At 43.3% G+C, this 25,532-nt stretch overlaps 1 protein-coding gene across 3 annotated transcripts; it reads right to left on the bottom strand.

Moving 5' to 3' along the window:
• Positions 1–3,149: 3,149 nt before the first annotated feature.
• Positions 3,150–25,281, bottom strand: LOC147446668 (S-adenosyl-L-methionine-dependent methyltransferases superfamily protein). 3 transcript variants are annotated; one of them, XM_086525861.1, is made up of 12 exons: positions 25,084–25,281; positions 24,843–24,951; positions 24,672–24,767; positions 17,632–17,718; positions 17,015–17,089; positions 13,002–13,082; positions 12,698–12,857; positions 11,777–12,059; positions 11,501–11,681; positions 4,273–4,356; positions 3,873–4,184; positions 3,150–3,800 (listed from the first exon to the last, which is right to left on the bottom strand). In XM_086525861.1, exons 2-12 carry the CDS (start codon positions 24,945–24,947, stop codon positions 3,585–3,587), a joined length of 1,680 nt encoding a protein of 559 aa, XP_086381987.1. In that variant the 5' UTR covers positions 24,948–24,951; positions 25,084–25,281; the 3' UTR covers positions 3,150–3,584. The 3 variants fall into 3 exon arrangements, with proteins under 3 accessions (XP_086381987.1, XP_086381986.1, XP_086381985.1); XM_086525860.1 differs by having other exon boundaries at positions 24,843–24,956; XM_086525859.1 differs by having other exon boundaries at positions 24,843–24,971.
• Between the last annotated feature and the right edge of the window lie 251 nt (positions 25,282–25,532).

Here is a 25,532-nt window from a genome sequence, read left to right on the forward strand (position 1 = left end):
TAGGATTTGTGGAATACAAAGCACAATCTCTCTCTCTCTCTCTCTCTCTCTCTCTCTCTCTCTCTCTCAAGCTTCTCTCTTCTGGGTTCTTGTTTTCTCCTACCCTTGGGCTGACTTCAATCCAATACAAATGCATCTAACGAAGCACTCTAGTTGCTTGGTAAGGCACCATATTCAGAGATTCTCTCCAAAACTTGAATGCAACTCGGATGTGGAGGTAGCTAAGAGAGCTACTGATTATGGTAGCTGATTAATTTCCATGAATTCACCATTCTTCTAGCTCCCATATACAACACCTGAAAGCCTTCTAGATCTAACTATGCCATGTCATCATCAAGAAATGTATGAAATTGTAAGGCCCTTTGTCGTCTAAGTGTCTTGCTCAGAGCTGACAACTCAACTAAATGGCCTTCGTCCGAGTTCGAGCCTGTGCTGGGACTCCACTAGCTTTCTTTTGCCTTTATTCTGTTTGCCTTCTATATATGGTACCATGTCCTGCTACGTAGCTGTCCTGCTCGGATCCAATCTGGCCTTGAGCCTGAGATTGGTCCTGATTATGGGGTTAATCACACTGATCCTACTGTCTTGTCTGGTCCTAAGGCTAGCCAACTTGAGTGCTTGAACCTCCTCCTTGTGTGGACTGACCTCCTCCAATCGCTGAGTCAGGAGGTGGCTGGTCATCATCATCTTGATGACCAACACACATGTCCTGGTCTTGGTCCTCTTCCTCTTCAACATCGTTCTGGTTCTTAATGTATTCAATCAGGACCTAATTCATGAGCGCACCAATGTACTACTCAAAATTTTCTTCTAAATCAGATTTCATTGATTCCAAAAGGTTTTACAAGTCTTCCATATTCAATGTGAGGTTGCCTTCTGATCAACGATGTTTTCTGGTCAGTGACTGCCTGCTTTAATGAGGGACTTTAGGATTGACCTCTTTTCCTCTAATCGTCCCTAGACCTCAGCAGTGATTTGCTCAGCAAACCTCTTTTCCTCCATTAATCTAATCCTAGTATCATTGTTGTGTTCTATGGAGGTCTGCAACATTTTTAGTCGTAACTCAGTGAGCTCGTTCTTAGCTTTCTCCATCTCTATTTTTGCTTCCTGCAACTCCGTCTGGAGGGCTACAACTGCTGAGCCTAGAGATTTATGTTGGGCTTTGACTAACTACCATGGCATTAACCATTGTATTCCATCCAGACATCATAATTTCCACACACCCATGTGTTATGGCTTCCAAGACTACACATAATCTTTCATAGGCTAAGAAAAGAGCCAAATAAGGCATGACTGACTTGTCTGGCTGTTGGACCACCAGTCTACCACGGAGTGGTTTCTATCGTAGTTGTTGTAGATGGTCTGGTTGTTCAAACTAGGTTGGTGGTGTTGGTACTGCCGACTGTGTCTGAAGCGGTTGTTACTCTTGTGCATCCACTAGTAGCATTGATTGGTTATCATCAGTTTTTTGCATCTTTTTTGGAGAAGTATGTGCCAAATCAATAGGTTTGTTGGGAGATTCCACTTGGCCACCAATCTACTCCACCAACTTGCTTGGTGTGTGCGTCCTCAACTGAAACTGCTTCAATAGAGTCTCCGTCTTCTACTTCTTGGTGCCGCTGGTGCTAGCTTTTGGTGTCCCTAAGCTAGCATGTTCCGGTGTTCTCTTGTTGGTGGTTACAACTGTTAGCTCTATTGTGGTTTCCTTGTGAGTTTTGATTCCTTTCCAGCAGTCTCACTGAGGTCTTAATAAATACAATTCATCAAGACTTTACCAAAATATAATGCCTATGACAACATTCATCCCAAACCATGCCTCTATGTCATTACCCATCCACCAATGAGGTATAGATTGCACTCTTTCCCTCCCATCAAGCTTTTCCCACATGTAGCATGTGATCCTTCCGTGCCTCTGGCCCTATCTAGTTCAACCTTCCATTCAAGAAGGGTCTTTGTCAAGTGCCATCCATAAGGTGCAATTTAAGAGGCCTCTTTTTTATACATCCAAGCTTCTTGTATAGAATGCATCCTTCTTTGTGTCCCCTTTGCTAAACATAACCAAAGATCATGGATGATAGAGCCAAGCTTCTTGTATAGAATGCAGTGTCCCCTTTGCTAAACATAACTAAAGATCATGGATGATAGAGCCAAACTAATTTTGTTTTTTATGCAAGGATTGGCAACCCAAAATAATATAAACTAGCCGTACAACATGCCAAAAGGCAATGGTGAAGCAATATTCAGGTTTAATTGTGTGTTTTGAAAAAACCACTGTTGGCCTGCTCAAGGAAGGACTGTGGTGAGGTGAATTTCTTTCCTTAAGTCCGAAACGATGACAGCCTTTGAAAGTGAGTTGATCCTGTTAACTTTAGTTTGGAGTAGATCTGTACGGTTGATTGCTTTTTCTCGTTCATATAAACAAAGAAACATGATGGAATTCCTTTTAAGACGTCTTTTACTCGTCATAACAAAATTCCTTGCAAGTGAATGGGGAACCCAAATCAGGTTTTACTCACAAAAAGGCAATAAAATTTCTACTGTAAACAACACCCATCAATTTCACAAAAAAACTCCCATCATTTTGAGCCTTGGACCATCAAGACTTTCATAGTCTTGGTTCAAAAAGTAGACACTCAAACCTCTCCTACTAGTGAACTCATCACCACCAAGTTTCTGGAGCAAGCCATAATACTGACTGCTGCACCATCATCGTGGTCCTTGCACCCACATTCTGTTGATCAACAATTGCGTCCACTTGTAGACCCCTTTCAACTTGTTGCTTTCTTTCAACCCTTGTGTTACAAGACGACGCAATACAACAAAATTGATTAGGATTTGTCTCCACCTTTTGCGACAAGAAATGGTGAGTGACGGATGCACGGCATGCTGCCACTGCTTTGGCAAGATGTCACTCTTCTTTGCTTCCTTGCATTCATCCTACGAGAAAAGGACTCTTGCTCTTATGCACCTCTACTACTAACACACAAGAAACGCTCTTAAATATGTTTGTTAAATATCACAAAGCATTCTTACCAAGTTTGCAATTTCATGGAGAATAAACTAAAAGCAACCTTATACTTTCAGACGTGATTTGGCATGCCTAAATGTAAACATCTCCATAACACTTTTCACTTGGTACAGATCAGTACTAAGCTAACTGGGGGTATCAGTTGTCCATGTCAAAATACGAATGATGACAAGAGGACTCATCATGTGAACTTTGAAGTTACACTGCCTGCTTTTCAAAGTACAAAAGTAAGTATTATGATACCAAGATGATTGGATGGCTTTGTCAGGACACGTGAAGCAACTTGTAAAACCAAGGAGATCCTTGAGATTCCGCCTCCTACTAGAATAGGGTTTGTTGGATCAATTGACCCTCAGCAAAGTTGGGTTTTTCTATCATGATTGCACAAGAAATGTTTTGTGGTCTTCCTTGACATGACTAAATAATAGGCCCCAAATACAAAGGGTCTACTGTCCAAAAGGAATCATATCAGGCGATCTACTGTCCAAAAGGAATAAGCATCCAAAAGCTGCTATTGGACCACTTGCACAGCATAACGTCCCTCAAAGTCTGGTTTCTAGCTTTTGACAGCGATGATTGCCATGTTGCGAGGCGACACATTAGGATCAAAAAGAGCAATTAGTTTAGGTTTTCGTAGCCCAACTGACATGTCTGTGCCTTCTGGTACAAACTGAATTTGCTCTTGGAGATACAGCAGCCTATCCAGAAGAATAAATGTCTCTAGCACAGGACCTAAAACAGCCCGTAATGACCAGTATGGTCCAACCAGCACCTATTTAAACACCCAAAGTCAGAATGACTGGTACACCAAAGAGAACTTTGACGATGGCAAAAGCAAACTCACAGTTTTGGGTTCAATTTCTTCCCACACTGCTTCCAATTGTTCAGCCGCAAGACATGGCAGGCCTAGTCTTTGAAATGCAGCAGACGTGAATTCAACAAATTTGTTTTGTTTGCATTGCATTTGGTTGCTCACACTAAGATTGTCTGGTTGTGACGCAGTCTCTTCAACACACTGCCAGCTAGAGCTGCATGACGCGTTCACAGTGGATTCCAAGGATACATGCCTCTTAGTTTGTTTCCTGCGGCGAGTCTTGCCCAATCTTCCAATTGTAGGATTACTTTTAGCGAGGGCAGGGTAATACCTATGTAAAACCTAGTTGCAGTTCACAAACATCTCAGACATTGTGATAGGCTGCACATCTGACTTTCAAAAGCAACCAGCTATATGTAAGCTGTCTTACCAGCTGAAATCCAGCACGCAAGGCATGTTGCTCGAAATTATAAAGCGCTGACTCAATTCCCACGTCTTTCCATCTCTCTGCACTCTAATAGCTCACACAACACAAAAAAACTTAACACATCATTCTGAGGCTAGACATCATAAGTTCATGAATACTTGTCGGTACTGTAGTCAAATATTCGAAATGCCTCTAGTGTAGCCATTATTGGGATTTGTAGGGTGATCTTTCCAATGGCCAGCATCTGTTCGACAGGGCTGGCCATTGGCTCCATACATTTTTCCATTCTTTGCTGAAAAGACGTCTTCTTGCTTGCATGGCTGTGTTCCTCACTAGCTTGATCAAGAATATGCGAATGATACATCATACTATGCTTCTACAAAGAACTCGGTTTCAAAGTTGGATGCCTAGATGAAGATCTTCAACAACTCGTGCAAAGGATTTTTCCTATTGGACACTTTGGTTTTCCATTTTGGAAGAAGTAATCGTACTTCAACAGGAACGAACGCTCATCAGCATGTGGATATAAGATGAAAGAAGATACCCTAGATCTTTTGGAGAAGCGTTTTGAGTGATTGACTGAAAAATTTGGATTGATGATTGGTTATAAACGGCGTAAACACGTAGCCTAGCATTGTATATTTGCTGAAAATAGTAAATACTAGGGGGCTATGTGTTGAGAAAGTACATACTGGATCAATGTACTAGACTTAATAGTGTGATCAGACATGGTTGTGCAAGATATGCTTAGCCGGGCATACTATGGAGCTACATACTAAAATTTATGTTGTCACAGACTAACACTAGAGTGATCTATCAACCAAGCACACTTCAGCAGTTGTTGCACCATGTCACAATCTGATAACGTGGCATGTCTCTCGTGACCCTAGGGGACATAGGAACAAAGGCTGCCGGCCAAAAGCACTCTCTAGCGGCAACAGCCCGAAAATTGCAGTAAAATTCATGGAAATTGCGGCGTAATTCATGGAATTCCCTACAAAATGCTGATGGGACAGATTCTAGCGTGAGAACCCTGTTAACCTTTGCTTAGTCGCTTCTTCCTTCAAGAGTCTGCAGCTCGCTTGGCTGCAGCTAGGGAGGAGGAGAAGCGTCTTCGACAGGGGATTGTTTCCTTACAGAGGATGCACAAGCAGCATCCAGACAGTCCATGGTTGAAGGAGCAGATGCAGCAAGCTAGGCAGGAGTTGACTAGCATTGAGGAGTGGCGTCATGAGTTTGCCTTCCATCGACATGCATCTCAGTGGACCCAGGTGGGTGACGAAGTTACCGGGGAGTTTTTTGAGACAATAAGGCCACGCCATGCGCAATCCAGTGTTAGTCAGTTGACGAGACATGATGGATCAGTTGCTTCAGAGCCTGAGGATATGCATACAGTTGCTACTGACTTCTACCGCAATTTGTTGTCAGTTGAGCCTCAGTCAGAGCGCCAGGATACATGCGGAGAGCAAGTTTGGACATAGATGCCTTGGCTTGTTACCGAGGAGATGCGACAGAGACTTGAGCCTCCCCTCCAGCTAGAGGAGCTCCATGAGGCCCTCAGAGCACTCCACCGAGGTAGTTGTGCATGGGAGGATGGTTTGACTCCCTGCTTTTTCTTAGAGTACTGGGACTTTCAGACCTTTGCAGCGCATTCCAATACGTTTTGCACACTGGCGAGATGCCTGACACCATGAGAGAGGGCTTGATCTACCTGAATCCCAAGGAGGGCGGCTCCTTGGATGAGATTCGATAGTGACGACCCATTACCATCCTCAACTCATAGAGCTTGAGGATCCAGCCACTACTAGAGAGCATTATACATGGGACCCCCACAGGTTTTGTCAAGGAGCATAGTATCCTTGACAACATCTTCACTTTTTGCAAGGCGTCTGCCCTCGCGCATCTCCGAGGAGAGGATTTGGTGATACTCCTCGATTTTGAGAACTTCTTGGAGGGCACTCTACGCAGGATGGGTTTCACAAATGCTTGGATCATAGGTGTGTCAGCTCTCTACAGGCGTGCGCACAGTCAGGTGCTCTTGGCAGCGGGAAGAGGGGAGCACTTCTTGCTCACGCGTTCAGTCAGAGAGGGTTGCCTTCGTGCCCCCTTCCTCTTTTTGTTCTATGCTGAGGCGATGAGCAGATTTTTGACTTCTCAACAGGGTGGCCTGCGTGGTCTTGAGCTCCCTATTAGGGCATATGAGCTTCTTGACGCTGAGTTTGCCGCCGACTCAGCTTTGTACTTGGAGAGCCAAGAGGCCAATCTGCACAGGTGTGAGCTGGCTCTTGAGGTGTTCTGTTGTGCATCAGGCGCGCTGATCAACTGGAGGAAGAAAGTTGTTTTCTGGGTTGGCAGGGCTCCTACACCTAAATGGTTGCCAAGTGAGGGTTTCAGATGGATTCCCCTAGGGACTGTAGTTTGTTACTTGGGTTGTCAGGTTGGCACAGCAGAGGAGATCCCTTCTTGGGAAGTTTGTTGTCAGAGGACTGCTTCCAGGGAAGGAGCCCTGGAAGGAGTTGTTGCTTCAATGGCTTAGAGCTTGAGTGCCTCATGTAGGAGGCCCTTGGAGACCTTCCATCACGTGAATCTTTACATAGATGCGATCAGTTGGTATGAGCAAGAGACTAGGGATCGATTTGATGCGAGCCTGCTTCGCTCTTAGTAGCAGCTATGGAGTGGCCTGGAGCAGCACCAACCCACTTGCCCGGTGGAGCGCTTGAGACAGTCCCTTGTTTGGAACCCCATGGTTAGCACTCAGAGAGGCTACTTGGTTGGTAGTAGGCCTCATGTTTCTTGGGGTCCCATGGCAAAGGGCCCAGCCCACACTCTAGGTGATTGGCTTCAGTTTTCAGGTTTGCCAGAGGAGGTACAGAGCATCCAGCTACGAGGCATGGGAGGGGTGCAGAGCATGTGCCAGGACATTACAGAGGCTTTACGAGCTGAGTGGTTCACCCCTCTAGAGACAGCAGCTCCCAGATGGATGGGGGCCTTCACGCGACTGGAGGTCCTCATCGCAGTTTGTGCTTGCTCGGAGTCCGTACCCCCTATGTTCTTCAAGACCCAAGTCAAGGGTCGGCTACACAGAGTCTCAGTAGAGGCTCCACAGGTTGCAGAGTGTTGTTTTCAAAGGATACAAGTAGTGTGCATCTATGGGAGGACGGAGGACCTGTGTCACAGATCCTGACCCAGCAGACCTTGAGAGAGGCCACTGGAGGCTTTGGGCTTGGGAGAGCTGCCCTCTGGCACGTGTGCAGTGGGACCCTAGAGAGTAGTTTTGAAGAGACCCCTTCTCTTCAGCCGACCACCCTGGGATCCCTTTCTTTCAATACACTGTTCGACTCGGGCGTCACATACTGGCAGCACGGAGAGAGGCTCGTCCTACTGCAGCACTCTATTGGCAATTTGGTAGGAGGAGGGTCTCACACTAAGTTCTTGTCAAGCTTTTGGGAGTGGTTGTGGGGCTCCAGACAGACGAGGTGTCACAAAAATACGGAAGCGAAAACTGACTGTTAAATGCAATTTATATACTCAAGAGACTTTGGAGAGAAAGAGAGAAAGCTTGACACATCATTGGGGACCAGAAGATGGGCTGGTCCCCCCCCATAAAGAGAATATCTTTATTACGAAGGGAGAATTCTTTACAAGCACAGGAACGGGGCAAAAGCCCGTCCTCTATTCTTTCTTGTCCTTCTTCTTTTTCTCACTGAGAGAGTAGCAGAACTGCTCTCCTGATTACTAAGAGGATCTTTCCTCTTCTGTGAGATTTTGGGAAGCTCTCGTAGATGAGAGTCTATCTTCCACAAAACTCATCAGAAGCTCTCAAAAACGAGAGTCTATCTTCCACTAACTATGTCTCTTCGGACATAATCATTCCTGCAGTCAACCCACGAAGGAAACATGCAAAACACATGCACACACGCTTGCTGTAATTTTCTGCACATAACCAGAAATTGTTACCTGAGCGCGTTCCAATGCCGAAACGGAGGTCCTTTTCGCAACGGAAACGCTCCAAACTTTATGGGTGTGTATAGTAGGTAGAGAGGAATAGTTTCCTACTAAAGCTTTGCTGAAATTCACCCTAATACAGGTGATTAGGGGCTGAAAACAAAGAATTTGCAGCAGCTAGTAGAGAGAGAAAAAGAGTTTTCTACTACTTCACGCGATGACACTTCTCCCACAGCTGCCTATGACCATGAGCGGCCTTGTTCTAGGTGATGGGTGCACAAAGGCTCCACATACACCACAAGGTGCTGCTCTCAAGCTTCAATAGAGAGCTTCACTGCGTAGAGGACGTTCAACTTAGGGGGGGGTAGTGCACTGCCAACCTGGCAAGAGGGGGAGGGGTTGCTCTCTTATAGCCTCCCAGAAGAGGGGGTGCTAGCATGAAGAGAGAGAGAGAGAGAGAGAGAGAGAGAGAGAGAGAGATTGCATGGGAAAGAGTGCCAAGTGGCACACTTACTTTAAAATTTAAAAACCATTCAACTTTTGACTTTAAAAATCCTATGCTAGTTAATGAAATGTGCAATTAAGTGCACAACTGCACACATAGATGCAACCAATTAAATTATTAGCTGCTCCCCAGCGCAATGCTGTACCGACACTGCTCTGGCATTACCTGTTCGCACTTGTCCGGCCATTTGGTCAAGCGTAAATCATTTAAGAATACTTTAACTAACTTATCCTAAGGCCGTAAAATAATCAGGCCTTAGGGTTATTATTCTAAGGACCCCATCTCATTCCTGTGCTTGCACTAGCGCGCGTAATTTTCTGAGCCTGAAATCTGAGGCTACTATCTACCCCTTTATTGAAGACCCGATTTCCCAATCACTAGGGCTTCAGGGTATTTTTCTGCTAGGGTCTCCCTGAGGTGCTATGGCCCAAACTTCGGCGCACCTGAGGCCCCAGAAACTACTAGATCTATTCTGATGTGCACACAACTAATTAGATAATTCTTTTCTCGTAAATAAATTAATTATTTACAAAGTCGGACATAGTTACACGAGGCGAGTCACTTTGTTCCAGTGGCTAGTTGCATACAGAGCTACAACAGTGGGGAGTTGGCTGGTACATAGTAGCCTTTCGGCAGCCTATGCAGATTGCAACCATCCTTTGGAGAGTCAACGTCACTGTCTGTGGGACTACCCCATGGCACAACAGGTTTGGCTTCGTATAACCGGCCTGTACAACGTAGAGGGCGGTACTATTTCAATTACCTGTTAACTTTACACAGAGCACTGAGAAGAGAAGAGAACACAGTTGCGTCCAGCGACTAGAATGTCACTGCGCACACGAGACCGACACCCTGTAGGCCCCAAAGACTGGCGCCCCTTTCGGTATTTCTTTATTCAAATTAAGGTAGACAATCCGACCACTTCGCACAAGCTTTTACAAAGCTGTCCGAACCTTGCGAGGGCTGAAAACGCAGGTTTTCGACCTGATTTTGGTAGCCTAACGGCGCAAAAACCCCTGTAGATCAAAAACACCTATCTAGGACGGATTCCCTCGCTATCTGGAAGCTTTCTGGTGAGCTGTCACAGAAATTCAACGGACTGTAATTCCCTGTTTTTCACTGCCGGGTGCCCAAAAGCCTGTACACGCATCCCAAGGCTCTCACGAGGCTCCCCCGGTGTTCCCTTGCAGTTTAGGTGCGAAACCCTAAACCTGCAGAAAAACACAGCAGGCTGTAATTCGCTGTTTCGGATCGTTTTTAGCGGACCGAACACGCCAACGCGTGTCCCAAGGACTCCCGCACGCAATGGGACAGTTCCCCTATGAATCAGACGAGTTTTCACGCGACAAAACTCTCCAAACTCGCAATCTTTCGCGATGGAACTGTGCGTACCTGTGGGGGATTAGCAATTAGCTAATCCGGTTCCTGTTCAGAAGGCTCTTGCCTTGGCAAATGCGCATAAATCCCCAGAACTGTACATGTTCAACTGAGTAGCCCAACTAGTGGGGCATTACCATATGTGCCAAAGGGGAGAGAGAGATGCACGAGAGCAAATCATCGCGCTACATGAGACAGAGGAGAAGGCAAGCTTTCCATTACAGCTGTAGACCTGCACCCACTACTCACACACACACTGTAGGTCACTTGTGTTCAAAAATCAGCCTCCTCTGTCAAATTGGGCATCCCCTCTTCATGCTGGAAGTGGCAAAACTGCCTGAGCCGCCATGTGTCCAGTTTGCCCCTTTTGAGTTAATTCTCTAGTTCCCACTGACTTATAAAGTTATAAGTGACTTTCCGAGTGGCCCAGACTTCATTTGGCGCACACAGGCTTCCATACTCATCAGAATTCAGTGCTAACTGGCCCGACCAGTCCCAGACTGACCGACCTAGACTCCCGCTGTGAGAAACCTATTCGGCCGTAGCCGTTTCACACTGGCCATGCAATGTCCACTTGCACCTTTTCAAGGGTTCCGGGGAAAACAAGTAAAAATAAAAATAAATAAAAATATCTAGTACTTATTTAAGGAAGGCAACAGGAAAAATACACCTCCTGGTGACACTTTGGGTCTTCAGTTGATGCCAGCTCTTTCCACAGCGCGACAGTACACTTGGGGTGTTGCAGCCTGGTCCACCCTCACGGACCCTGCGCTCCAGTTTGAGCTATCTTCCACCAGCAGGCTGATAGTGATCCAGGAGGGTCGACCTACACTTCAGCCTGCTACAGGTGGTTTGATGTAGCGCTCTCTAGCACAGGTGGTTTGTAGCCCTACAGGCAGTTTTATTAACTAATAGAAGGATCTTTTTCTCGGGGGCAAAAAAAAGTTATTAGGGTCAGAAGGTTCCTTCAGCAGAGATGGTGCCCTACATATGGGAGGAGCTCATTCATACCTTCAAAAGGACAGTACGTTGGTTACAAGACAGCAACAATCACATGCAGCACAGACAAGGAGCTTTTCCAACGACCAAGAGATAAACAACCTTCCTCACTATGAGTAGTACCAAAAGCAACCTGCTTGGCACTGTGGGTGTGCCATTTGCGCAGAATAATTCACTTCCTGGTTTATCATTTGTGGTCTTACATACATTCCAGGGAGAGCTGTATCCCACAGGTTTATTTCAAAGCAGGACCTTATTAAGAAGATATTTGAAAAAACTGAAATAGGCCAGAAGTGCTGTATTATAGGGCAAACAACAGAGCTTTCAACAACGAACAACAAAAGCATACAAGCCAAAAAGTCAAGAAATATTTAGTGCAGCTAATAAAGGTTTAATAAGCTTTACCTGGCATGCAAGGTCACATGCTCTTCGACCAAGAGTAATCCCAAGATTTTTAACACCTTCACTCAAAGGGAACCCATAGCATTGGCCTGAGAGTTGAACACCGCCACAGTTTTCTGAGAGCAGATTGTAACAGCACCCTACTGTTACAACTGCCCTGACCTCTTCACACATCACGTAAGTTCTGAAATGAGCCCAGAAATAGAATGTACTTTATTGCGAGAAAGTTAGAAAACATACATACAAAGAAAATCAGTTTTAACCAAAAAAGTCATTCACTTCAGCATGGTTGCAGAAAGGTCTCCACATGCATGAAGGCCTGCAAGAATATAAGAATGTTGAGCTTTGTTCATAAGTTCCGATTGTGAGCTTTGGTCAATGGCACCCGCAATGTCGGCTCTACCGAACGAATCATGGTTGCCCCTTTTATGAGCAGCCTCCATCATTGGATCTGAGGATTTCTGAAGAGCCAAAGTAGACAAGAAGTATGGCAACTCCATTTGGCTAGTTCCAGACATGACACGAAATGTAGCTGTTTGTGGCCCAGCCACATTAACACAGTCTGTTTTTTTTGAGAGACTGATAATCAGTGTATTTATTATTAGGCAGACTATCTAAATGCACCACAGCAATGTGTCAACTATCTAAATGTGAAATCATGAGCCAATATGGTAAAATGGATGCCTTGTCACTAGCTATGAAACATCTGAATAGACATTTAGACATTTATAGACCAATGTACTGCAAGCATGCGCACATACGAGCATGTTCTGAATCCTAGCTCTGTGTATCTATGCATGACAGTGCATCATGGGAAAGATGAGAACCATTGCAGACCTTTAAATGGAAATATTAAATATAACATACATGCAACATGAAAAATGATTATTAGAACAGAAGGTTACGTATAAATTTAAGAAAGATATGTAACATAAAGAGAGTATGTATGTGTGAGTGTGTATATGAAAGGTTTAATACATTTAATAATCTTTTCTAGACACATAAAATATGTCTACGGATAGGATGCATATATAAGATATATACATACTTGTGCACATTGCAGCCTTGCATACACAAGTTGTGTCATGCAAAAAGGTATTAGAGCGCAGAGAACCATTCAAACTCAAGGATAGTTCATAAATTGTTGTAGCAAGAAGGGACAAAAATGTATCCAGAACCATTCACAATCAAGGATAAAACCTTTTGTAATTGAATTTTGACTCATCTTCTTTGAGCAAGATGTGTAATGCTTTTTCAAACGTTCACTTCGTCGGTTTGTGACATCAGCATGATGTGCACATGCATCCAACGCCACAACAGGAAGTCCGTATTCAAAAGCCAGAACTTGAGCAAGATAGCCCTGACAATACGACTCATCAAAGCCAGAATTTTTGAGGTGCCTGTTCTTAGTAATTAATCATCTCACAGACAAAAAGTTTTTGCATTTCACCATACCAAGAAAAGCACAATACTCAGGTCATCCAAAAATTACTTGTATTTTTACCTGGCCTGCTCCAACATCAACAACTTGTGAGGCATGGGCTTCTCCAAATATCCGATTAATGACACCTGATAGAAGTTCCACCTTCATAGAGAAATCATATCATGTGTTGGGTGACTAAAATATGTATACAGCACCGCATGGAAATGCATGTTCAAGACAAATCGATCATAGCTCTCAAAAAAAACAAGGATGGCACGTAATGAACGACGGTTCAAAGCTCACTGATGAGGTGGTAATACATATCTGACTGTAGGGCTAGATTACTTTTCGTATAGAGCTTACAACGTTGAATTGACATATCTAATTTCTCATACACCCATGTACCCAGGTGAACCAATACACAATCCAAAGCCTGAACCCAGAGTCTATGTATCCTGGCGAAACAATAAGAGTTGTAAGAGGAGAGAGTTTCTTCAATTGGCTTACTGTAGTGCTTCTTTTCCCCTCGCTTCGTCTCTCTGTTGGACCTGATCAGGAACGAGCGGAGGAGTAACAGCAGCTCGAACTTTAGAACTCTGAATGGTTGTGTCAACAAGGGTTCTTACAGGTTGGAAGGCGTTGAGAACTATTGCAAAAGCATTGTATTGTAGATGAATGACTAGCTTCAGGTATTTGCCAACCACCACATCCAACAGCAACCCCCTTCTGCTAACACTTCCTAAGCAGCAACCCAAGCCCTTGTAGTTGTTGGGTATGGGCTTTCTCCTATGACCTAGCAGCTTTGTGCACCCTCTTTTGGATCTCTCTTATGTATCTTAGACTCTTAGTATGTACCCTCTCTCTTGCCTGCATGGAGCCTATGTGCAGTAAGACATGTAATCATGATGCGGCATTGCCTATTTGCGCGTGTTGCCTATGTGGCATCCCCTAGTTGCAAGGAGCCAAATGCATCCCTTCTTTCTAGAATACGACCCATCATTGTAGGGGATGATGTCATGCAATATGTCAGTGGCGACATTAGCCCTAGGTGCCAGTTCTCTCCTCCATAAGGAGCAAGCTTGTACAATCATTTCAATCTAATGCAAAGTTGGTTTCATTTCTCTGCATCATGGGCTACTTGTGTACTCTCATGGATGCTAGTTTATTTATCCATCATAGACTCTTACAAGTGCTATCAACCCTTGAAGGGGATATTTCCTCTTAAATAATTAGTATTAGACCTTAGTCAATTAGTATTCTCTCTCTCTAACCATTACTAAACTAGTTAAGTTTGGGCATGTTCTTGGCAATACCAATGATCCATTACTCTTCTTGATTGGCTAGCTTGTGATTAGTGGAGTTTAGGACTGCATTAAGTGCTTATAGCCTCCCTGGACCCTGATTCCCTTCCCTAATCCCTCATTAGCGCTCTTGATAAAACAAGTGGTTAATGCTTTATCTACACAATCAAATTGGACCATCGATTAGGCCATTTTACAATTACCATTAAGTGAGTGCTCGATTAGGTGTCGCCAATTGAGAGCTAATTACACAAAAACTTGCATTATCTTGTGTGTTTAATTCCTCATACTGCACCCTTTGTGGTCTTCAATCACATTGTCTATTTCAGTATTGTGTATCATCTTGGATAGCCTCAAGATTCTAATTTGGAGGCTTGCCTGAGTTCAACTCGTATATCTATTTTCAAGAAAGGGCATTGTAAGCGGACTTAGTCCCTTATTAGAATCTGGCTCATGAGTTCCTGCACATTTATAGGACGTGCTTCGTGCACTGCTTAGAAGTTTTTGGCAATTTTGGCAATGTATGACCACCACCAAACATTCTAATCGGGTAAACTTCCAGCTATGGTTGGTACTGACCCCTTCGTATCCTTTTGCTTGATGATTCTTTGATAAGCTTTCTGTTGTGGGAATCTGTCCTTATGCAGAGAATGGCTTGCACTTTGTGGAAAGTGCCTCTTGCGTAGAAAATGGCCTTTATGGAGATGGTGAGACCCTCCCCTAGGAAGCCCAGTGCTCACTAGGTGTAGACCTATCACTAGAAAGGCCACCAATGGACCCAACAACTGAGTAAGGACAATTGGAGGATGCTTTGAGGTTGCGGTTAGACAACAAAAAAGGACTTGGCCCATGTGGACCAGTTTTGCCGGACATGACCACAAACTCAACTATAATTTACCACAAGTTTCAAATCCACCCAGATTCCTTCATTCCCAAAATAGGAAAGCCTTGAGCCAGGACCTTTTTCTCCCATTATAGGGTGTTTAGGCTAACCAAGTGACCACATGCCCTTGCTTGTTGGGGCAATGCTTTACACAAGAGTTTTGTTCTCTGCTAAAACAGAGGTGCACACATGCCCAAAGATGGAAATGAGATTAACCTCTAGTTAAGAGAGCTAATGAGGTCCAAATCAAGGGCTTAGAGTCTTGTTTGAAAGCTTTTGAAAAGGGCTTTGAGCTCATAAGACTACTGCAACACAAACATCAACTTTGGAAAGAGACTTTTGAATGCAAAATTAAAGAAAATTACTATAATAAACACACAAAAGAAGATGCTAATCAACCAAACATTGATCCAATTCCAACGTTCAATTGATTGAGCATACAAAAATGCTTCAAGTGGATTCAATTGAAGAGAATGGAATGAATCAAGTTGGAATCTATTGTGCAAATGGGAGGAAACCTACACACACAAAGGAAATCTCTCTCATCAATGCTTAATTAACCAAGCCGTAGTACACTCCACTAGAGGCCAAATGCAAGTGAATAAGCATCCCTAGGAAGAGAGGTCAACCCTAAATTATGGGGCTCAATATGGAAGTCAACAAATGCTCCTAATGTTCATCTCATGTCACGTAATCTCATCTCATATAACGTCATGTCATGCGAATGTGCTAAGGGATGGTTCATAGACTAAAGCCCATTCTCATCACAAAGCTCAAGGGGAAGGTTCCCACATTGGCCACATCGATACGATATTTACCCCTTCACAGATGTTTGAAAATCGTGACTGTCATTTGAGACGTCCCAACAGATCCAAAACGAGCAAGCACTAGCACTAATTGCAACTCATACCATCACTCATTCGTCACACAAGCACAAAAAATAGAGCCAAGGAAGCATTGAAATAAGGCGCACTCCTTATTTTATGATTTAGTCCGAAAATTCTTGTTGGCAACTTCTTCAGTATAGTCGCTTTGTTTTCTCTTCATTAGGGGAATCTACTAATGAATTGGTAAAAGCATCCTTTTTGGCTATACAGACGTCTGTTCCTTCGACGCCAGTAAATCTTTAACATCATGTTATAGACGTTAAACTCCATTTGTAGGTGCATCTCCTTAATTTGAGCATCAAGCCGGAAAACTGTCAACTCTTTGCATGCTTCTAGCCTATTTCCAAAAGGGAATAGATTCAAAAAGAAGCAAAGCAGCTACTGGAGAAAGGTGCCAACAACAATAATGGCAACGACAACATACTCAACTTATCATCTTCTGTGAACATTGAAGAAGAAAGAGCTTCAAAATCTGACCTCACCGAAAGAGCAGCTAGGCAAGGGAGACATTATGAAAGAAAAAGATTAAGTACACCATCAAGAGTTGGCCCAAGGAGGGATGTTCGGAATATTGTGTGGTCTGGGATCATTCAGGTGCATTTGGATTGCCAAGAAAAACGTTCCCCACACCCCCAAATTTATTAAAAAAAACAACACACACAAACGGAAAAAAAAAAAAACATGTTGGCTGCCCTTCACTATCAATTTTCCCCTTACTGCATGGTCACAAGGAGCTTAAGATTTTTCTATATAAAACAAAAGGATTCTCTTGAATTTGCATTGCACTTTTAAGCTATCGTTTCAGCCTCAACCAATAAAGTGCAATTATAGCATTGATGATTCAAACAATAAATGTAACTCACATTAGCATCTCAAAATTCTTTGCTTTCTTCACACAAAAAGACTTATGTTTTGTGCATCAAGCCATAAAGTCTAGGCATCCTCAAGCTAAAAGAAAGAAAGACTTCTTACAACAAAAATCCACACATGCTTCAGTGTTGAGAAAGCTTTGGGACACAGTACCTCGTGTATCTTTTTTGCGTTCATTCCCTGTCTCAGCAGGTTGCTTATTTTAGGCTTGCAAAATCCTGGAAAGATCTAGAAAAAGATCAACAACCATACGATGAACTTCCACATTCATGCTTGGTATTTTATCAAAAGATCCATCTCAAAATGCTACTCGTGCCAAGATGAATCCCAAAACAATGCCGACCCTAACTTATAAGAAAGTGCAGATATAAACTTACCATATTAGATTACATAGCCATTAGCTCCTATACACATAGTACCCACTAGAAACTATGTTACTATTATTGACAGCAGTGCCAATATAGGCATGAACATATGTTCCTACACGCACACATAAACCACACACAAACATGCAAGCATACAATTTAAACGGAAAATTATATTCTTGTAACACAAAAACAAGATTCTTTTTTAATTTCCATAGGTTCTCTACCTGTCTATAAAAATGGCCTAACAAAACATTCCTAGTTGTCCTTTTTGTTTCAAATCTGTAGCAACTTTTGTTTTAGAAAGTTATGGTTGAGGTATTTCCTAGCATCTTACAAAATTGAAACCATACCCTAACACCATCGCAATCCAGATGAGAAATTGCTAGCTTCAAAACAAGATACCTTTTCAATGTTCTCCCCTGGCTGTCTAAATAAAGCCAATGATTGTGCAGTCCTTACAAAATTCTTCAATGAATCACACCAAGTGTCCTTAGTACAAGGAAAAAGAAAATCAGTAAAAACCTGGAATGGCTTCTCACACACAAGACGCTCAGCAGGTAATACATAGCATATAAATAATCCAAGATGTCCCTCCAGGTCGTCTTTTGAAATGAACTACCATTGTGATGGTGTGATTCTTTTGTGAAAGGAAAAACAAAGTGAGGTCCCTTTATTTAAAGCATGGTCTTGCAGGTGGAAAAATCATCTTTATTCTCAAAAAACAATCTCTTTGAGGTAAGAGTATCAGGAAACTACCTACACCCACACATGTATACACCAAGACAATCAATAAATATGCCCGGATTCTAGTTATCTACAAGCCTACATAACCATCAACCTTATCATTTATAGTCTCAACAAAATTTTATGGCACCAATAGTGCCCAATAATGAAATGTGCTCGTAGCCTACATATGTGTATCATGACCTCATATTCAAAAGGGATGAAGGCAAAAGCCCCACTGCCCCAGATCTAAGGAATGTATCTATGAAAAGGAAGTCACAGCAGATGATTCAAACACGTCTTGCGCGCGCGCACATGGAATGCTAGATGGCACACATTCTCAGCTGTCAGACTTCCTCTTCACAGATACTTTTAGTAGTATATAGTCATAGATAGTTCATCTACACAGCCAGTAGATATATCAGGTGGCACTTTTCAGGCAACGGAGGAGTGCTGTCATGCTTCATAACTCTAGAAAGGGGTCCAAAACCCTCTCTGAACAGGCAATGAAAGCGGCCACGTATCTCTTAGTATACCGGGCAATGACATATGTAGTGCAGCTCTATCTCTGGCTCCAAATGGCGTGACATATTCTGGCCTCTGTTGGTACTCCCCCTCCAAATCTACCAGTCTCAACCTGAAGCTGATGCGAAGATGTGTGAATCTGACCAATAGCACACCGTTTCCCATGAGATAAGTGTGTATCCATGTATCTAGGCGTAGCCACAAAGCCATCCTCCATGAGTTGGAGAAGATGCTCTCTATAGGAAGATGTTTTCTATAGAAATCGATCTTCGTGCCCAACTCCCGTGTCGGCTGTATCCATGTCCTCCTCATATTTAGCTGAATCAAGTCCTGATGGATGAGTCTAGTGATCTCTCTCCCTGTGAGAGTCAAAAAGGGTGCATCTAGAGTGGAAGGGGGGCAATCTATCCATGCCGAAACCATGTAAATAAAACCAGGATGTCATCTATCCGTTCCAGCAGGCTGTATCCCCTTGCTTAGCTACCTGTCGCAAGGACTCAAGGGCTAGCCGGTCATATTTGTCTCTAGGGAGGTTCCATAAATTGTGTATAAAGAAGTCTGATCGAGTAAGTGCCTCGACCACCAAGGAAGGTGAGGCCAACTCAGGTCGAATAATCTCATGTGGTACTAAAGCCTTGCCTCTAATCATCCAAGAGATCATAGAAACCAAAGGCCTCTCCATCCATCAATGCTACCAGACCTGCCATGGTGATTGTTGCTAAATGGACTATTTTATTATTTTTCTGAGTGGTTCCTATTTAAAGAAATTAGGATTATTAAATGTGTACACTTGAACCGTAAAAGGTAGGAACTGTAGATCTATTGGAATTAATAAAATCCATCACAAACGAGCAACTTTGATGTGTCATATAATGGGTGACATTAAGCATCGTGAAAAAGTTGTACCGTTAGTTTGGTGGAAGAGACCGAGAAGTGAGTATTCTTGATGTGTCACATGATGGGTGACAGGAGCATCAGAAAGGCAATATACCATTGGTCTAGGAGGACATCCAAACTGGACAAAGGATCGCATAAAGATGCAAGCACAAGAGTAAAGATGGGTTCTGAGAAGATTTTTCTGAAAAATAGGATATTTTTAAGTGCAATTCAAGAAAGCAGATGCTTTCCTGAGAGGAAATCTGTCTACATTGCATAAGTGCAATTCACATTTTTTTGGTAAGTGACTGGCCGCCCACTTATTAAGTGGACAGCCACTTAATAAAAAAAGAAGAAAGGCTTATAAAAGAAGACATGCCGCTGCCCTTTAACGGCTGAAAATAGCGGAAGTGATTTCTCTCTCCTCTCTCTAAAAACAGCCGCCAGCCCACGCTCTCTCTTCCTGCTATTCCAGCGGGAATTCTACCAACTATTCCTACCGCCTTCCAGAGCTTATAAAAGCAACCTAGCGCTCCACTCTGATCCTAGACTTGCCAACGCTAGCACAAGGAGACCCTACCGCCAAGAAACTACAAGTGATAGCATGAAGTCGAAGTGTGGAGGTCGCTTTTCCGTACTTGGAGCGGCAAGTAAAGCTTGTGAATACGCTCTACGAGTTGTTGCTTCCGTGTTTGTGCTATTCGCAAGTACTCCATCTTGGAGAAGGAGCGAAGAGGCTTCCGCCTATGCTCCAAGATTCCGGGAACGGAATCCTGAATGGTCTGCAGAGTTTTTTGCTCAAAGTACACACAGGAAAAGAACTAAGAGCTCGACTCCCGGATTTCCCTATTGTTGGAAACGACAGTCGAGTCTGAGATCTAGAACGGAGGGGTTTTCTCCGGTTCTTGTGCTTGTAAAAAGATTCTCCCTCGATAAATATTCTTTTCAAGGGGGGGACCAGCCCATCGTCTAGTCCCCAATAGTGTGTCGATCTTCTCCCTCATCTCTATTTATTTTAAGCTTGTTGATCATTCGTGTGCACCCGTTTGTGGCAATGGTATTAGAGCTCAATCACCTATCCTTTTTGTGAGGATTAGTGGTGCTAATCCTATAATTAAGACTTAAAACTTCATACTTAAGATCAAATTGAGACTCAATAGGCTGAATGCGTGTTTGATTGATTGAACGAATGCTTGAAAACTGAGTACAATAGGCTCCTTATATAGGGGAAGAAGAGACACAAATGAAAAGACACGTGTCATGGTGAACTGTCACAAACTGCTCACATGTCAAAGCCTTGAAGAAGGGAGTCAGCTTGCAGATGTCGGCCGAGGGGCCTAAACCCTAAGAACAACAAGTAACAAAAGAAGAAGTCCTACCAACTTATGGGGACCCCGTCCGATACGGCCCCAAGTGACATTAAGGAAATAAAACAGGACCCACACATACACACACAAAAGAAATTGAGTAGCTGTTGATGATGTGGCAGATTTCTGAAAATTACGCTGGCTGATGATGTGGCAGGCTGTACGGAAATTCCGGAAATTGCGCTCGCATGATGACGTGGCAGACTGTACGGATTTTCGCGTTTTAAGTTGCCTGCTGTACGGAATTCCGTGATTTACGCTGGTAGCTTTTTGGCATTGCTTTTGAACAAGAAGCTTTTGAGTTTAAAGGCTTTTCTTGTAAACTACTTTGCATAGGCCAAGGGCCTTTAAATGTGTTAAGGGCTCATTCTCTGGCATGCTTCTTGGAGAAGGTTCAAAGTCTGGAGTACCGGCTTGTACTGAGTTGATGCAATATAAAGAAATACCGAAAGGGGCGCAAAGGTTTGGGGCCAATACTCTCTGGGGTGGCATTCTGCCACTCCGTGTCGCGTGTCGTCTCTCTCTCTCTAAGTTCAGTTGTTATTGAAGTGCTAAAAGTATGTTCAGTATGTTCTTTTCTATTAACGCGTGGTGCCTGCCGTCTTGTGACATGAACAGACATGACTTTAGACGCAAAGACACATCCCTTCGGCGAAGAGCTACAACCATTGGACGAAGAGTCGCAACCCTAGAGCGAAGGGGTGTGACCAATCGTCAAAGAAGTGTGGCTTTTGGCAAAGAAGCACGTCTCTTGAGCGAAAGATCGTGACCATCCAAGCGTAAGGGTTCTCCTTGGCATGGCACTTTGCGTATCTGCAACTAGGAGTAGATATAATACTGCAACATAGTCACAATCGTGACATTCCCTCCCATTTAAAATGAGAGCCCGTGTTAAAGAAATGACTTTTGATGTTGATAGAACTCTGGAAAAGCATTGAATCTCCGAAATTCTTCAATCATTGAGTTATCTGAAACCTTTGTCTTAAACCTTTGCTTCTTGCGAAACCTTTTTGCTTTGATTGCTAAATCCCATGTCATTGCATTATTCAAAGACTTTTTAGAGGAATCTGGCATAATCAGGTTGACTGCAACAAGAGGTTGATTTTCAAAAAAATTCATGTGATGTAAGACTTTTGGTTCAAAACCTTCCAATAACTGTGAAATATTTGGTGAAGAGGAAATCTTCTCAAGGCATTCTTCAGAGAGAGTAACTTCATCTTTACGAATCACTGGAGAGGATTTTGGCTTGAGATTGTAATCATTTTCCAATAATAAATCCCAAAATTCTTCAGAATCGTCTTCAGAAACTGCCACTTCATGACTTGCAATTGGCATATCATAGGTGAGTTGTTGGATAGGGGTTTTATATGTTCCAGTGTAAGTACTTTTGCTGCTCCAATTCTTTTTGTTCGTAAGAGAGATGGCTCACCGCAATTATGTGTAAATTACAGGGTCCTCAATAAGATGACGGTCAAGAACAAGTTTCGTGTCTCGCATCGAGTACATTTTGGAGTGTCTCAATGGGGCAATAGTCTTTTCGAAAGTCGATTTGAAGAGTGGCTACCACCAGGTAAGAATCGCAAAGCGAGATATCTACAAGACGGCCTTTAGGACCGAACACGGGTACTACGAGTTCATTGTTATGCCGTTTGGCCTCACAAGGGCCCCAGGTACGTTAAGTCGTATGATGTTGCATATCTTTATTGACTTGGTCAATCCCCGGCAAAGCTAGCCCTGTTGCAAATGCATTGAGTAGGAAAGGTTGAGTTCTAGAGTCTCATTCTTTTCTCTCTAATCAAGGTATTGGTTTTGATCTCAAAGACAATTAAATGGGTCCGGAATTTGAAAAGCGTGATAGTTGGCTTTTCTTTAGAAACCGTTTGTGTGTGCTATCTTCTCACAGAGCACCAATTTTGCATGACGCACATGATGCTTTAACGGGTGGTCATAGGGGTATTAATGCTACATTGAAAAAAGTTAAACAATTTTTCTATTGGCCAAAGATGCGTAAGGATGTGTACAACTACGTTACTAAGTGTGTTGTATGTCCAAAAGTTAAAGTCCCTTATGGTAAGCAACAAGGGCTACTCATGCCGTTGCTTATCCCTGACGGACCATTTGAGAACATAAGTATGGATTTTGTAACTAATTTACCTCCTTCCACATCTGCACAGAACACGCAATGTCTAACTATCATTGATAGGTTTAGCAAATTTTGCATGTTAATCCCTTGCAAGGCCAATGTTACTGCTCAAGATGTTGCACGGTTGTTCATAGAACATTGGTATCCATTGTGTGATCTACCCAAGTCGATTGTGTCAGATCGTGATACCAAGTTCACATCCCCAATAGTCGTTGTTCGAGTTAGTAGAGTCTGCACTTTAGGTATTGCATTGTGTGTACATTCCATTTATGCAATCTAAAGCAAATACCACATCAGCAACCATGTGGGGAGCCCTTGAGAGGATTGGGACTCCATCGGGTGTCGCTCTTCTCTTCTCTCTCTTTCTCTCTCCCTTTCCACATCTCTACTGCATTCTCTCAACCCTTCTCTTCAAGGGAAAGTAAAAGTAACCATCATTCAAGCAAAAGGAATCACTAACGCAAGGAAAGAAAGAAGGGATTTTGTGAAACTAGATCTTCACCATTTCAATTCGGCTACACCTGACACTTGTGGGGATGGCCATGGACATTAATGTGGCATATATATATATATATATACACACAACGACCCAGTACCATAACTTTTGATATTCCGATCCCGACCCATTCCCATTCCCATTCCCATTCCCGTTCCTCCACCCCACGCTGATAGCTCTGTGGGTGCAATCCATATCTCTCTAATGTAAAACTCACAACAATCTTCTCAAAGGACGCAATTCCTGTTATCTTGTCGGAGGACCCAATTCCTATGACTCTGATAGAGTGAGTCAGGATCATATTGGAAGGGTAGTAGTCACTCTATATCCAAGGCATAAATATTAAATACTTAATCACTCTGTCACAAGTGTATACCACGATATTCTCTCTCTTGCCTCTGCTAGTTATCTCAAAGCCTTGCAAGCTCTACATGAGACTCTATTCTATTGAGAAGGCCTGTTTAAAGCCCATATATCACTATGTTCATGGGCCCTCGCTCTCTACATATGAGCTCTAGCTCTGCCTCGACAACCATCGAGCTTGGCTAAGGTGTGGCCAACCATGCTAGTCAGATAGTTGCTTGGGTCGAGGGAGTAACAGAGATAGAGAGAAGAAAGAAGGAAAGAAAGATTTAAGGTCCAGAGTTGACCTATTAGACAAATCAATACATGAGTGTGTCCTAGAGAGAGAGAGAGAGAGAGAGCTTTCTTTACGTGTGATGAGGACCAAAGTCGGCCTATGGTAGAGATTGATGCACCTGGGTGTGTCCTTTGGTTGTTGAGAAAAAGGGACAAAAGTACCAAGAAAAACATGCTACAAAATCAAATAAACTTAAGTCTAGACTAGGAGGTAAGGGTGGGTCGCCTTCAATCTGTGATGCAAGTAGTATATACATACATGCGTTTGGTCCATGAGGTGAAAGAGCCATACATCTATGGATGTGAAGCTATGTGCCCAAGGAGTAAACTCATGATATGCATACATCTGGCTAGGTCCACCTGAAGGACCCAGTTTCTCATTCTACCCTTTTTCCCCAGACAGTTGTATCAATTATCAAGGGGCTTTATTCGTTTTGTCTCATAGGTGATTGTGGCTTTTTGTTTATGCCATTTCCCTCTTGAATAACAAGTGTTGAGTTCAACTCTCCTCGTCGGATAGATCTTTAAGGTCTCTTGGGATAGTTTCCTGCGACGTTAAAATTCTCTTCTTCTTCTTCTTCTTCTTCTTCTTTTCTCTCTCTCTCTCTCTCTCTCTCTCTCTCTCTCTCTCTCTCTCTCTCTCTCTCTCTCTCTGAGCTAGGAAATGTAGTACTTGAACTCTTCCAGAGGGAAGCCATAAAAGGTCTTGTATGGAAGCACGTTCCAGGTCAGTCCACCATTGCTTATCCACATCCTCCCATAAGCGATCCTGCAGATGATGATAAGGAGGTGAGAGGGGAATACAAACATCCAAGCTAGCGCGTGATTCTTTGAAAGTTAGTACATAGAAAAACTCCACAACGTGTGCGCTCCATAGGGCTTGATGGGTTCTCAGGAAGGTGGTGATGGCGTGCAGCAGCCCCAGTGTATCTTCCATTGTCAGCTCCATGCTGCTGCTCTGCATCGGTTCATCCTTAGAAAGTAATGCAAGTGTTATCTGGGATAGAAGCGGCGTCGCGAAGCGCAGGACGCAGGCCGCCAAAGTAAATTTTGCGTGTAAAATCAAGTGAGTAAGTAAGTCGTACCCATTTCGGAAAAAGACTTAATAACCCAATCTTTCAAAAGAGAGGCAAGGTAGAGTGGAAATGGGCGACGAGCTCGGCGATGCGCTGGCTGAGTCCTGTTCTGCAGAGGCAAGGCAGCCTGGAAATGGGCGACGAGCTCGGCGATGTGTTGGTTGAACAAGCAAGGCAGCCACAGCTGCGCGCGACGCCAGGGGACTGCTTCATAAAATTAAGGGGAAATTACCAAAATACCCCTCTAATTTGAGGAAATTCCCAAAATACCCCTCAAATTTCAAAAATTCCCAAAATGCCCCCGATATTTTGTCATAAATTCCCAAAATGCCCTTCAAATTTTCCAAAATTCCCAAAATACCCTTTGTTGTGAGACTAAATTTCTCGAAAAATAAATTTTTTTGTAGGTCTTCACAAGAAGAGTGATTGTCTATCGTACAAGATGCTAAAACTACAAT

Source organism: Adiantum capillus-veneris, chromosome 12 (genome assembly GCF_014529385.1).
Source record: "Adiantum capillus-veneris isolate H3 chromosome 12, ASM1452938v2, whole genome shotgun sequence".
Taxonomy (NCBI): domain Eukaryota; kingdom Viridiplantae; phylum Streptophyta; class Polypodiopsida; order Polypodiales; family Pteridaceae; genus Adiantum; species Adiantum capillus-veneris.

Bases quoted from the DNA above. Each gene is read 5' to 3' on its own strand.
- LOC147446668 (XM_086525859.1), bottom strand. From the start codon at position 24,962: ATGCAGAGCAGCAGCATGGAGCTGACAATGGAAGATACACTGGGGCTG. The intron at 13,083-17,014 runs GTACTGTGTCCC...TTCTCTATGAAG, and splicing joins ACGCAAAAAAGATACACGAG to GTGGAACTTCTATCAGGTGT. The intron at 12,060-12,697 runs GTTTTATCCTTG...CAAAAAAAACAG, and splicing joins TCAAAATTCAATTACAAAAG to ACTGTGTTAATGTGGCTGGG.